Raw genomic sequence first — 14687 nt, 5'->3', positions numbered from 1 at the left:
GTAGGCTCAGGGCTCCAAAAGGGAGTGTCTCATGAACTAGACAGAAGCTCCATGGCCTTTTTTGACCTACAGTGGAAGTCATACAATATCACTTCTTCCGTGCTTTATTGGTCAGTCTAGCCCTAGGCCCAGCTAGATTGAAAGGGAAGGAGCATAGACTCCACCTCTTGATGTGAAGACAAACAGTTTGCAGCCATGTTTAAAACTCTCAGAGAGAGAGAGCATGTTCGCGAGCTAGAGGAGAATGCACCAGGAGAGGGGGGTAGGTGAACGACGCAGAAGGGAGAAAAAGAAACTCCAGGAATAAAGAATTTTGGAGGTCACAAGGGGAGAATACTCAGAAAGCTGGAGATTGGGCACTTATCTCACTGGGGAAGAAAGGAAGAAAGACATTGTGAGGACAGATGAGTAAAAAGATGAAGCTGTTCTCATCTGATGGCTTGAGAAAAAAAGGTACAACTAGTGATTTCAGAGAGTTGCAATGTTAAGTATACTTTTTAAGTGAGAGGAGGGGAGATAGAGAGACACACTCCCACATGTACCCCGACTGGGATCCCCCTGACAAACTCCATCTGGGGCCAATGCGCAACCACAACTGAGCTGTTTTCATCGCCCGGGGCCAATGTTCAAACCAATTGAGCCACTAGCTGTGGAGGAAAAGAGGAAGAGAAGGGGGAGAGGGAAGGGAAGAGAAACAGATGGTTGCTTCTCATGTGTGCCCTTACCAGCGATCAAACCTGGGATGTCCGCATGCCGGGCTGACACCCTGTGCAGTCAGCCAACTGGCCAGGGCCAAATATTTTTTTGAAAAGGGGACTTTAACAGAATGGCTACCTGTCATTACTAAAAATAATGTAGATGATGAGTACATGATTATTAATCCTTAATATATTAATTACAAAATTAACTTTATTGGTGATTATTAATACCAAGTGTTTATGGGATCTATGAGAGATACTCTAAATTCTAGGAGATTGCTGACCAATTCTTCTTTACCATACTCCTTTTAGAAAGAGGCACATGATATAATAATATTTCCATTTTGTTTTTGGAGGAACTAGGATTAATTTCATAAAGTAAGCCTGAGGAAGAATCCCAAATGAGAACTCTGAGACCATTTCCTTTTTTAGGAATATTGAGATCAGGAAAAATACTTGTATATTTTACTTGAAAAGACATTTGGAACACCATCTCCTAAAAATGATTTTTAAAAAATTATCTGGCAAGAGTTGGAGTTGAGCAATTAGTTGGTAGGTGATCTTTTGCAACCAAAGCCTTCAGTGTTGAAAATATGTTTGTAATTCTCGCTTTGTAATTGCTTTCAGAAGGAGTTTATGGTGTATACACACGCACACACACACACACACACAAATAATCATCAGGGTTACATTTGTTTATTGTCATTTCCCAAAAGATTTTATTTATCACAATCTCATAACACATGATATTTAGCCTTGAATAGTTCTGAAAAATTGAATCTCCATGAAAGTAATGAAGATTCATTCACAGTAAGGAGAAGGTGAATCAGGCTTTGCTAAGAATTTCTGAAGGGAAGCTCTCAGGATGTTCCGAGCAGCACTGTTGTAAAGGTCCAGACATACTTCATGGAATCACCTCGTGTCAGGAGTGATGAGATCTTAGAGTCACCCGAACCAAACTTGTTACTACACCCACTGACCTCCTCGTCCTCCAGTACCCTTTTTACCAGTGGAGTTTCCATCCAACTAATTGGCCAACCTAGAAACTGTAGGTCATGCTTGATCCTCTGTTCCATTACTCTACAAATTCAAGTGTTTACTGTTCACCATAATCAATCAGCTACAAGTTACAGAAGATTTACCTTGGTTTTTTTTTCTTACATAATAAAGAAATCCAGAATTAGGCAGCTGCTGGTGTCTCTTCAGCGGCTCCATGATGACAGACTATTTTTTGTTTTGTTTTTTAGAATCCACATTAAAAAAAAATTATTTATTCCTTTTTTTTTTTTTTTGTATTTTTTCTGCAGTTGGAAACGGGGAGGCAGTCAGATAGACTCCCGCATGCGCCTGACCGGGATCCACCTGGCATGCCCACCAGGGGGCGATGCTCTGCCCATCTGGGCGTCACTCTGTTGCATCCAGAGCCATTCTAGCACCTGAGGCAGAGGCCATGGAACCATCCTCAGCGCCCGGAACCAACTTTGCTCCAATGGAGCCCTGGCTGCGGGAGGGGAAGAGAGAGACAGAGAGGAAGGAGGGGGGGAGGGGTGGAGAAGCAGATGGGCGCTTCTCCTGTGTGCCCTGGCTGGGAATCGAACCCAGGACTTCTGCACGCCAGGCTGACGCTCTACCACTAAGCCAGCTGGCCAGGGCCTAGTTATTTGTTTTTAAAGAGGAGAGAGAGAAAGAGAGAGGAAGAGAGAGAGAGAGAGAGAGAGAGAGAGAGAGAGAAGGGAGGGAGGAGCAGGAAGCATCAACTCCCATATGTGCCTTGACCAGGCAAGCCTGGGGTTTGAACTGGCGACCTCAGCATTCCAGGTAGACACTTTATCCACTGCTCCACTGCAGGTCAACCCAGAATCCACATTTTTAATGTATTCCCTTTATCTTCTTGCTTGTTGCTTTCGGGTGGCTGCTGTAGCTCCAGGCATCACATCCACATTCAAGGCAGAAAGAATGCAGAAAGGGGAAGATGATGCATATCCTTTAGGTCAGGGTAGAAAAAACTTCCCCAGAAGTCTTCATAGAACACTTCCCCATTGGCTTCAGTCGTTAAAACTGGGTCCCATGGCCACCTCTACCTGCAAAGGAAGCGGGATGTTGGGAAATAGGATTGTCATGATTGATGTAGACCAGTGGTCGGCAAACTCATTAGTCAACAGAGCCAAATATCAACAGCACAACGATTGAAATTGTTTTTGAGAGCCAAATTTTTAAAACTTAAACTATATAGGTGGGTACGTTATGGAGGTAATACCTGCATGTGGTATTTTGTGGAAGAGCCACACTCAAGGGGCCAAAGAGCCACATGTGGCTCGTGAGCCGCGGTTTGCCAACCACTAGTATAGACCAGTAATGATTTATCACTAAGAAATGGTTTTGGTAGGTCAATAATTGCATTGGCCACAGTGACAAAGTCTGCTGATTCTAGTTCCGAGATGGCTCTCAAATTGCCATCCCACTTCCCTTTGCACTGACTCGGCTCCAGCCCTCAATCTTTCAGGTCAGTCTTCACAGTGGCCTCTAAACTGACCAACTTCCAGTGTGGCCTCCCTCCACCTGCCCTCCAACAGCTGCCAGACTTATTTTCTGAAATGCAAGTCTGATCATGGCACCTCATGGAGAAGAGCCTTCACTGACTCTCTCTCTACGAATTGTCCCTCTGCCAAGCTTGACTTCATTCCCACTCTTCTCCCCACTTGGCAAACTCTTACTCATCCTTCCAGGCCAAGCTTAAATGTCCCCTCCTTGGGAATGCCTTCCTAATTGCTACTTATGCTAACAAAACAAATGATTCCTTTTTTTTTTTTTGGTTTTATATATCAACAATAGTACTTATTATACAGCACTATAGAGTGATTTGCTTAGACATCTTTGTCTTGCTAGATTATAAACTCTGTTCAATATATTATTCTTAGCAGCTAATGTAGTGCTGGTGCATAGCAAGTGCTTATGACTGAGGGAGCTACTGGTCTCCCAATAGATAGTCTCACCTTTTTATTTTTTTTTATCACTAAAAGAACCCTGATTTTCAGTTGAGCCCATGGCTACTTTGAATAAAGACCAAATATTTCAACCTCCACTGTAGTTAACTGAAGCTATGTGACGTGCCGGGAGCTAAAGCAGCCACATTGGACCATGAGTTGGTATTGTGAGTAGAAGCTGTGCGTGGCAGAGTGAAAGCTAAAAGGATGTGAGTCACTGACACTGTATATACCTGTGCCTTGTTGGTGTGGGCTTGTCTTAGGAGGTTTAGGTGGAAGGGAGAAAACCTCTCTTGTTTGAGCCTCTATTATTCTTTATTTTCCCTCTCGTAGCTAAGCAATTCTAACTGATAGAAATCTATATACGTATATAATTTATATAACATAGTTACATTATATAAGTTATATAATATGCAGTATAAATTAAGTATTTATATTATATACACTGTATAGATTACATAATAGAAAGAGTATATTATATCTAATATATATGTGAGTGTGGTTGGATTATCAATGGCTGAACCCTGGCATGGCTTGACAACTGTAGGTTCATGGCTACATTAAGTTCTCAGGTATATTAGATATATATTTATACATGTTTCAGATGTGTGAATACTAGGCAGGGCATGCCTGTGACCATCTGTGCCCATGTACATCACCTACACCCAAATGCATTTGCGTTTGCAGCCTCTGACCCTAGAGCAGTGGTTCTCAACCTTTCTAATGCCATGATCCCGTAATACAGTTCCTCATGTTGCGGTGACCCCAAACCAAAAAATAATTTTGGTGGCTACTTCATAACTGTAATTTTGCTACAGTTATGATTTGGAATGTAAATACCTGATATGCATTATGTATTTTCCGATGGCTTTAGGCGACCCCGCTGGGGTCGCGACCCACAGGTTGAGAACCACTGCCCTAGAGTAAATTTGCTCAGGTTATAAGCAATGAATTATTCAACAGCTTCTTGCCAAGTGCTTGGCTGCCCATTTGCTCTCCTGATGCTACCTGACTCAAAGGACCATTTAGAAATGAGGAAAAGGTCAGAATAAGAACATTTTGCTCAGTGTCTAAAAACAGCATAGTCCCTGAGGAAAGGTCACCTCTCTCTGGTGGAATTGACCTAAATCATTTCTATGCAATGGTAAGACCAAGGCCAGCCAGTCATGGGGCTGGGGGAGAATAGGGTTGTCTCCGGCCATGGTCTGTTGTTTGCTTTGATGGGAAGAAGGCAGAACTCTGTTCTCCCCTTCTGAACTTCACCTCTGACCCAGATTTGCAATCCAATGTCATTTGGACAACGGGGCCAGCACTTGGGATCTGAAGGTTTTTGTAGTGGAAATTGTCACTCTTTTGGCATTTGAAATCTGGTATAATATAATTGGAGAAAAAAAAGTCCATGGTGGTTTGATAGTCCGTACACAAATATGTTCTGGGAAAAATCACCTCGGGTATTATCCCAAATAAAGACAACCTAGGGCTCTTGGCTCAAGAGGCCTTGCTGTTCACACAGGAATATCATAAGTGGTGCTAAAGAGCATAGCTCAGGACATGAGGTCTAAGTTCAAATCCTCGCTTCCCACATTCTAGCTGGGTGACCTTGACAAGTTATTGACTTCTCTGCACACAGCTCTGGGGTGTGCTAAAGCTGTCTGGTCCCTGTCAGAGAGTGGGTCTTTATTTTTTTTTCTAATTATTACTTTTTATTCACTTTAGAGAGAGGAGAGAGAGGGAGAGAGAAAGAGTGGGGGGAGGAGCAAGAAGCATCAACTCCCATATGTGCCTTGACTGGGCAAGCCCAGGGTTTTGAACTGGCGACCTCAGTGTTCCGAGTCACTTTATTCACTGCACCACCACAGGTCAGGTCGGAAAGCTAGGTCTTTTAGTCTTTTTCCAATTGTGTTCACTGATGTCATGCTGGCTGTGATGGGAGTATTTATACCAGGGAAACTGGCAAATTGGGGCTCCCTTCCACTCATAGAGTAATGAAACATTAACCAGCACATCATGGCACATTTCCTGATTTGTATGATGATGCTGATGATACCTGCCTCACCCACAGGTTGAGTTGAGAGAATCTGTGGGAAACACAGGTGATAGACCTTAATGTGTGTTAGTGTTTTAATTCTTTTAGCCATTCAACATTAGCTCTGTTATTGTTAAGACTGCGCTTTGGGGAGGCAGAAGCCTGATTATACCTGCTCTAACATTGGCTGGCATAGCCATTTAGCCTCGTGGTATCCTGTTTGCCTCTGGGGCATATTTGAATGCCTTGCAGCCTGTCAATCTGCCCCTAAATCAGAGGTACAGAACTATGTGGCCTGACCCAGATAAGGGGCCATGTTGGCAGAGTGATGCCAGTTTTTGAAGAAAAGCACATGAATGGTGGAAAGACCCTTAGAACGGAGGATATCTCTTGACCTGATTATGGGGGGAAATGGACCCTAATCAAAGAATGCTAGTGTACGAAGGGCTATAGGAAACCACGTAATCCAAGCCCTGTGTTATAGCTAAGCAGACACATATTCTCAAATTGGGGCTTGGATTTTCCTCTACTGTTGTCTAACAAACTAATGTGCTTAGCTTTGGGCTATGTGAAAACATGAGAATTTACTAGATAGTATTAGAAAAGCAAGCAAGAAAATATCTTAAAATGATGGTGTAGCCCTGGCCGGTTGGCTCAGTGGTAGAGCGTCAGCCTGGCGTGCAGGAGTCCTGGGTTCGATTCCTGGCCAGGGCACACAGGAGAAGCGCCCATCTGCTTCTCCACCCCTCCCCCTCTCCTTCCTCTCTGTCTTTCTCTTCCCCTCCCACAGCCGAGGCTCCATTGGAGCAAAAGTTGGCCTGGGCGCTGAGGATGGCTCCATGGCCTCGCCTCAGGCACTAGAATGGCTCTGGTTGCAACAGAGCGATGCCCCAGATGGGCAGAGCATCGCCTCCTGGTGGGCATGCCAGGTGGATCCGGGTCAGGCGCATGTGGGAGTCTGTCTGACTGCCTCCCCGTTTCCAACTTTAGAAAAATACAAAAAAAAAAAAAAAGATGGTGTAAACTGGTGAAGTCACTATAGAAAACAGTATGGTGATTCCTCAAATAATTAAAGATAGAGATACCATAGGCTCCAGAAATTCCATTTCTGGGTATTTATCTGAAAGAAATGAAACAACTATCTTAAAGAGATATCTGCACTGCCATGTTCATTGCAACATTATTCACTATAGCCAAGACATGCATCCATGCATCCAAGCTGTCAACAGATGAATGAATAAAGAAAGTAAGGTATATGGGTCTAATGCAGTATTATTTTGGTATAAAAAAAGAAGGAAAACTTTTCATTTGAGATAACATAGATGGACTTTGAGGGCATTATGCTAAGTTTAATAATTCAGACAGAAAAAGACAAATACTATATAATTTCACTTAGATGTGGAATCTAAAAAACTGAATTCATAGAAACAGAGAACAAACTACATTTGCCAGAATGAGGGAAATGGGAGAAGGCAGAAAACAAAGAGAAAAAGAAAAGAAAGAAAATATCTTCAAAGTTGTAGCATCATGTTCTACATCAGAAGTTTTTGTTTGTGTTTGTGGGTTTTTTGTTTGTTCGTTGCTTTTTTAAGGAGAAAGACAGAAATTTTAAGAGGCTAAAAGCAGGATATCCAGCCCCATACCTTGCATTTGGCCAGCACTCAAATAAAATTTTTTCCATGAATTAATTAATGAATTAATCTCATGAGTTAATCAATTGCCACAAATCTGGAATGACTTAATAGATATCATATTAAAATAAAAAAACAACATCTGTGATACAGAATGGTATAAAGACTAGAAAGACACACTCCCAAATGCCAACAGTGTGTTGGCTTTGAATAGTGTTAGTGTGGATAGATTTCTTTTTCTACTTTTTGTGATATTTCATCATGTCTTGGTCAGCTATTCCACAATAATGCTGCTTAACAAACAACTGCCAAACTTTGTGGCTTATAATAGTAAGGATTTAGTCCCATACTAATAGTCTATGGGTCAGGTAGTCTAACTAGGCTTGGCTCCAGGCTGTGGATCTGGGTTCATTCTGTACCCAGGTGATTACCCAGGGGGATTGTTCTTGTAGTGAGTGGCAGGGGTGTATGAGGCCAGCCAAATTGTAGAAGCACATTGGAGGCCTCTGATCACATCATACCCATTGACATCCCATTAGCCAAAGGGAGTCATATGGCCAAGCCCACACCGTGGGGCAGAAATAGACACTACCCACAGTAGGAGGGGAGCAAGTATTTGCAGAACAACAATCCAGCTATCACACAAACTGTCATACTTCTTTAAAAACAACTACAAAACATACTTGAAGAAATGGTCTCAGTAAAAATAAAAATACATTTGCATTGCGTTTTATACAGTGTGTCCGTAAAGTCATGGTGCACTTTTGACCGGTCAAAGTCAAAAGATAATAGAAATGTGAAATCTGCACCAAATAAAAGGAAAACTCTCCCAGTTTCATACCTATTCAGTACAGTTCGATGTGGGCTCACACACAGATTTTTTAGGGTTCCTTAGGTAGCTATCCTGTATAGCCTCTACAGACTCGTCACTGACTGATGGCCTACCAGAACGGGGTTTCTGCACCAAACTGCCGGTTTCCTTCAACTGCTTATCCCACCGAGTAATGTTATTCCTATGTGGTGGTGTTTCGTTATAAATGTGCCGATCATGTTGCACTTTGGTCACGGATTCGAATTTAGCGAGCCACAGAACACACTGAACTTTCCTCTGTACCGTCCACATCTCGACTGGCATGACTGTGAGCTGCTCCGCTGTATACACGGTGTTACATCATCATCTGCACATGCACACATGCTGCCACATCATCCTACAGAAACTGGGAGGGTTTTCCTTTTATTTGGTGCAGATTTCACATTTCTATCGTCTTTTGTTGCTTTCCTATGACTGGTCAAAAGTGCACCATGACTTTACGGACACACTGTAGTTTTTAAATCTAAGACTTCTGGATCAGACAATGCAGGCTTTGGGCTTTGAAGCCTCCCCTCCTGGAGGCTCTGAGCTCCTCTCAGCTGGCTCTGCCTCCCCCCAAGGCACATGTTTGAGGCCCAGGGATCTCCAGGAGCTGCCCATGGCCTCATCTCTCAGCTTTCTCTGGCAAAAGAATAAAAATCCTGTTCAGTTTCTAGACAATATTCATTATTCGGAGGCCCCCTGAGGGGAAGTAGGTATTGGTTTTCACTTTGCTGACGAAACTAAGGCACACAGGGGAATTATGGGTCTGCAAGGTCATGCAGCGAGTCAGAGGAAAGAAGTCCCTTTAGTGAAAAGAATCTTTCCCACAGTTGTTAACCGGGAGCATTAGTGAGTCTAGAGAAACCTCTAATTGCCATTGCGTTGATGTGTGTTTTATTTTATAGGGGCTCTTCTGAGGCATCTGAGCATTGATGTGCCATGGGATGTGTGGGCAAATGAGGGGAGGCTTTTCCTAAATCATCTAATCTGGTGTTATCTTTTATTTATTTATTTATTTATTCATTCATTTTAGAGAGGAGACAGAGAGAGACAGAGAGAGAGAGAGAGAGGAGAGAAAGACAGGGGGGAGGAGCTGGAAGCATCAACTCCCATATGTGCCTTGACCAGGCAAGCCCAGGGTTTCGAACCGGCGACCTCAGCATTTCCAGGTCGACGCTTTATCCACTGCACCACCACAGGTCAGGCCTAATCTGGTGTTATCTAAAGTGGCTTACACGGGACTCTGGGCTCAACGGTGGCTTTCTAGAATCCTGTCCTTCATTTAGCAAGAGGGGTTCCGCTCTAAAGAAGGCTGAGAACCTATCACCCAGTGACAGCGGGCATTCAGGGCCAGCACAGGCATGTATGAGGACAGACAATGGGAGCGGGCTGATGTTTTTTTTGTCTTCTGATAGCACTCAGATTTTCACATAGCTTCGTAAGGAACCACGTGCTGAGAAAGGGGATGGGGAAACTTGAACACAAAAACCATTAGCTTTTTCATCTGTGATTTCCAGGACCCCAACAGCCCTGTAGGCAGGAGGCATAAAGGGAAAAAAGCAGTGAAATAGCAAAAGAAATTTCCTTCCCACCCTAGCTTTTCCTTAGAGATTCTGGGGTGGTGGAGGGGGGAGGGGAAAAGGCAGGAAAACTCATTTGTGTGAGAAAATAATGAAAATGAATGAGATCTTAAATGTACTGGTGAAAAAGAAGTCAACATTAAACAAAGTTTTCAATGCTTTTAGACCTTGGCTAATACTGTGGTCCTGGCTGGTTGGCTTAGCGGTGGAGCATTGGCCTGGTGTGTGGATGTCCCGGGTTCGATTCCCAGTTAGGGCACACAGGAGAAGCGCCCATCTGCTTCTCTATCCCTTCCCCTTCTCTTTCTCTCTTCTCCCTCAGCCATGGTTCGATTGGTTTGAGCGAGTTGCCCCCCCCCTCCCCCCGGCGCGCTGATGATAGCTCCATGGCCTGCCTCAGGCATTAAAATAACTAACTGCCAAGCAACAGAGTAGCAGCCCCCTAGAGGGCTTGCCAGGTGGATCCTGGTTGGGATGAATGCAGGAGTCTGTCTCTGACTCCTCTCTTACTAAAAAAAAAAAAAAAAAAAAAAAAAAAAAAAAAAAAAAAAAGAATATTGCAAGATGTTTTGGTTTCTAGTGCCCACAAATCAAATATAAGTTTTCAGGCCTGACCTGTGGTGGCGCAGTGGATAAAGTGTCGACCTGGAACACTGAGGTCGCCGGTTTGAAACTCCGGGCTTACCTGGTCAAGGCACATATGGGAGTTGATGCTTCCTGCTCCTCCCTTTCTCTCTCTCTCTCTCCCTCTTTCCCTTTCTCTCTCTCCTCTCTGAAAATTGAATAAAATCTTAAAAAAAAAGTTTTCAAATGACTCATTTGTTTACTTTTTTGATCTTGGGACTCAAAACGAAACTTTTCTAGAACCATAAGGAAACTAATCTTTAAGTAACTCATTCCTCTAGCTCCCAGACCTTTCTGAGCCACCTGTACCTCCCTCAGCTGACTCTGGGGAGCACATCCCCAACCCCCCTCACCCTCTCCTGCCGGTGTGAGGGACATGAGGACTGAACTCAGGGGAAGCCCGCTTTGGGGGCTGGGGGTGGCCGGAGGCACTTCAAGGCTGAGCCGTGCTGGGAGCAAAGGGGGAGGTTTTTTGGTTTAAGCTTAGTGGTCTTTGGCGTTAAGACAAACCTGGCTTTGAATTCGGTTTCGCTGCTTGCAAATTAGGTGAATTGGTGTCACCTAATTTTGTTTTTCAATTACAGTTGGCATTCAATATTATATTAGTTTCAGGTGTACAGCATAGTAGTTAAGACATTTATGTAACTTATGACGTAACCCCCTCGCCCCAAGGCTAGTGTCCCCCTGACATTATCCAGTTGTTACAATATTATTGACTGTATCTCCTATGCTGTGCTTTACGTTCCCATGACTATTCTGTAACTGCCAATTCGTGTGTCTTAATCCCCTTCACCTTTTCCATCCAATCCACCAACCTCCTCCCATCTGACTGAGTCTGTTTCCTCCTTTGTGAAACGAGAAGGCACGCTGTTCCTGCCCCCTATGGGTTGATGTGAAAATTGCATCAAGAAGTAGTCCATCATTACCCATATGGACCATGTATGCATAAATCAAAATGCCCTTGGCATTTGGCCATCAAATCAGAGAGCCTCTGACACTCATCTACCTCTGTATATTTCCTTGCTCTCTGGTGCTTTTTCCAAAAGGTAGACCTGGAACAAAAGAGCTCACCATACATCAGGAAATCCGGTGAAAGTCAGAGAGAAATGAGTTGAAACCAGTGGGCTTCCAAGTCAATCTCACTTGGGAAAATGAGCTCAAATATTGGAATTGTGAGGAAAATCACATTACACCTGAAAGTTGCACTCCTTTTTTTCACAAGAGAAAAGGATTCGCTTTGTTAGAGACAGCGGACTGCAGAGAACACATCAGACCATCCTCAAATCCGTATAAACCATTTAATTTAAAAAGTCATATAAAAATAATAATAAAAAGGCAGGTTTCCCAGTCTAGTGTAGATAAGAGAGCAAATGGGGTTGAAAGGCACACATTAATTTAAAATTTCATCATCAGTCAGATGGCCTTTTGCATCCGAAGTGAAAAAAAAAAGTCTTCAGTTTGCTCTTTGGAACAGCGGCAGGGCTTCAGGGTTTCGTGTCAGGCTTATTTATTCCTCTGGGCGGTGGCTGTGTAGTTATGGGAGAAACTTCCCCCGAGAGTCTGGTTAAAACCAGTCAACCCCTTCGAGCGTTTTCATGGAAATGTCAGACAACCCTGGGAAGCTAAGGAAGAGGGTTGTGCCGCAGGTCTGGCTTTGGTAAGTTACCCAGAGCTGTACTTGGCAGCCGACAGGTGCAACGTGACATCGAGGGCCCAACATGATTTTAAAGACCCTCTGACTAGGTTCTAAAACAACAGAACCCAGGACTCTACAGAAATGGCCAACATCAAGTTTAACACAGTGTGCTCGGCACTAGTTTCTACAGAAAACATTTCAAATGAAGTTCTTTATGACATGGACCAGATTTTCCAAGTGCCTAAGCCACCTCCAGGCTTTAAAGGAAGGCTTCAGAAGTTCAGCTGGTGCCAGGACCATGTTAATTAACATTCACCTCTAAGGAGAGGCTGAAAGAGAAATTTCCCGTGACAGCTTCGCACTCAGCCAGGGTCCCTTGTCCCAGGCTGTCTCACTGTGGCTCCAGGGATTCTGCAGATCTCTCTTCTCAAAAGGCTTTGTTGGGAAATAAAGCAACAGCTAGCTGATGTTTACTAGAATCTGAGCTCTGGCCAGGGCCCCCTGAAGTTCAAAATGGAAATGGAGCCTCGGTCTCACCCTGGCAAGCCAAATCCTTTGTGTGACAGAACTTCATACATAAAAAAATACTATCTGATATTTTTCTCTACCCCTTGGCGTTCCTTTTTACCTTCTCAAAACTCACTCCTCCCATTGGTGACAAGTCAAAACAGAAAGTGACCACTGAGGCCCGCGCTATGTCTTAAGGCAGGGAGAAAAGATGTCTATGATTGGCTTTTGACATATGAAAGCCAAGGCCTTTAAGGGGGAAGTCCAGAGTCATATAAACAGACACCAAATCCAGGAGAACCTTATGAGTGGGGGGTAAGGCTGCCATGCCCCCCAGACCAGCCAATGGCTGTGGAGACGGAAGCCAGTGGGAAAGCCGTCAGCCCTTGAACATGGCTGGTCTGTGTGACCAGCTGGGATGGGGCCCTCACTGGAAGCCTGGAATTGGGCCTGTCTTCCTGAGCTCCAACCCAGAGTAGAAGCAGTAGAGACATGGGCTGAGGTAAGGAACAGGTTTCCTGTAGCCATGTTACCCATGTCATCAAGGACAGAAAGGTGGTTGAGGGGTCCCCAGAATGGAATGGGTCTTGTGGGAGTCAGCAGTGACCTGAGAGGACCCATGTCCAAACCAGAAGGGTCAGTGGTAACCGTGGCAGAAGTCACTGTGGACTAATAACATTGGGGGCCACTACTTTGACCCCCTGTCACCAACTGGCTTCAGGAAATCCCACTTCTCCACTCTCCACCCTCAGACCTTGATCGTCATGGAAAACGGGTATCCGTGGATTCCCTCAGCTATTTTCACAGGATGGGAGCTGAAAGCAGTTCTATTAAGGAATGACCTATTTCTTTTCCTACCTGAGTTTGTGGAATAAGATCTGTGCTCGCTACATGGGCTTTGAAAGCTTGTTTCCTATGCTGTTAGCAATGGAGCAGATAAGCACAGGAACAACTTCTACTTAAACACTTGTGGGCTCCGTAAGTCACAGAACTGAAGCTACATGCTGGGCTTCAGGGTAACCTCTGAGTACTGTCCTTTCTCCAGCCCTCCCGTGTTATATAGCAAAGGTGACCAAGGCTCCTTCCATTGCTAGTAGCACAAGGCAAAGTAAGGAAAGGGGTGTCCTAGCAGAATGTTTGGGATGAGGCAAGGATTTGGGTGACCAGTTGTGAATACACGTTGTCTGTCAGTTTTGAATCTACATACTGTGTACGCCACTGATCCCAGTGATTCCACAGACCCCACCATCCCGGGAGGGCCGCTGTTGGCTCGCCCTCTGTGTGCAGCCCAGCAAGCCTGCTCTGCTTCATTCCTGACCACCTGTCAACTTGTGGAACAGGTCCTCGTCGAGCGTTTCATTCTGGTCCTTGGAGCGGGTGGACAAGAAAATGTAGCCACCGATGTATTCGTGCACGACCTTGCAATCGGCACTCAGGCAGGTGAACGCGATGGAGACGTTCTGGTCAAACTCGATTGCCACCTGCAAGAGAAGGCGCAGGTGGGCTCAACCTCTGACAAGGAAAGAGGAGAAAGAAGCTGCTTTGCTGGAGGTGGCCCCAGAGCTGAGGACTCCTGAGGCGGCTATCGGATGGATTTTCCCCCCAAACCCACAAAACACCCACCACTTCCTCTAACAGCTTTCAGAAAAACATGTCTTTGCTCTCCGCGCCCTCTTGTGGTGTGAACCAGGCAAAACGTTCTAACTCCGAACACACAGATACTTTCTGTCTGTTGTTTGAATGTAGGACTTTCTAAGCACTCCCTGGGTCAAAGGGTAGGGGACTTCAAAGACTTTTCTTTAAATTTTTTTTTTTGCATTTTTCTGAAGCTAGAAACAGGGAGAGACAGTCAGACAGACTCCCGCATGCGCCCGACCGGGATCCACCCGGCACGCCCACCAGGGGCGACGCTCTGTCCACCAGGGGGCGATGCTCTGCCCATCCTGGGCGTCGCCATGTTGCGACCCTCCTGGGTGTCGCCATGTTGCGACCAGAGCCACTCTAGCGCCTGGGGCAGAGGCCACAGAGCCATCCCCAGCGCCCGGGCCATCTTTGCTCCAATGGAGCCCTGGCTGCGGGAGGGGAAGAGAGAGACAGAGAGGAAGGCGCGGCGGAGGGGTGGAGAAGCAAATGGGCGCTTCTCCTATG

General features: G+C 45.0%; 1 protein-coding gene across 1 annotated transcript in view; it reads right to left on the bottom strand.

Annotated features, from left to right (window-relative positions):
* Positions 1 to 11680: 11680 nt before the first annotated feature.
* Positions 11681 to 14687, bottom strand: part of FERMT1 (FERM domain containing kindlin 1) — a 31277-nt gene continuing 28270 nt past the window's right edge. Inside the window, exon 15 of the mRNA XM_066235909.1 lies at positions 11681 to 14020. Within this exon, the coding sequence (XP_066092006.1) occupies positions 13847 to 14020 (174 nt within the window). The 3' untranslated portion in view covers positions 11681 to 13846. The remainder of the gene's footprint in view (positions 14021 to 14687) is intronic.

The sequence above is a fragment of the Saccopteryx bilineata genome, chromosome 6, assembly GCF_036850765.1.
Source record: "Saccopteryx bilineata isolate mSacBil1 chromosome 6, mSacBil1_pri_phased_curated, whole genome shotgun sequence".
NCBI classification, from domain to species: Eukaryota; Metazoa; Chordata; class Mammalia; order Chiroptera; family Emballonuridae; genus Saccopteryx; species Saccopteryx bilineata.
The sequence above is the reverse complement of the archived record's forward strand: the minus strand, read 5'-3'. Positions and strand labels throughout refer to the sequence as shown.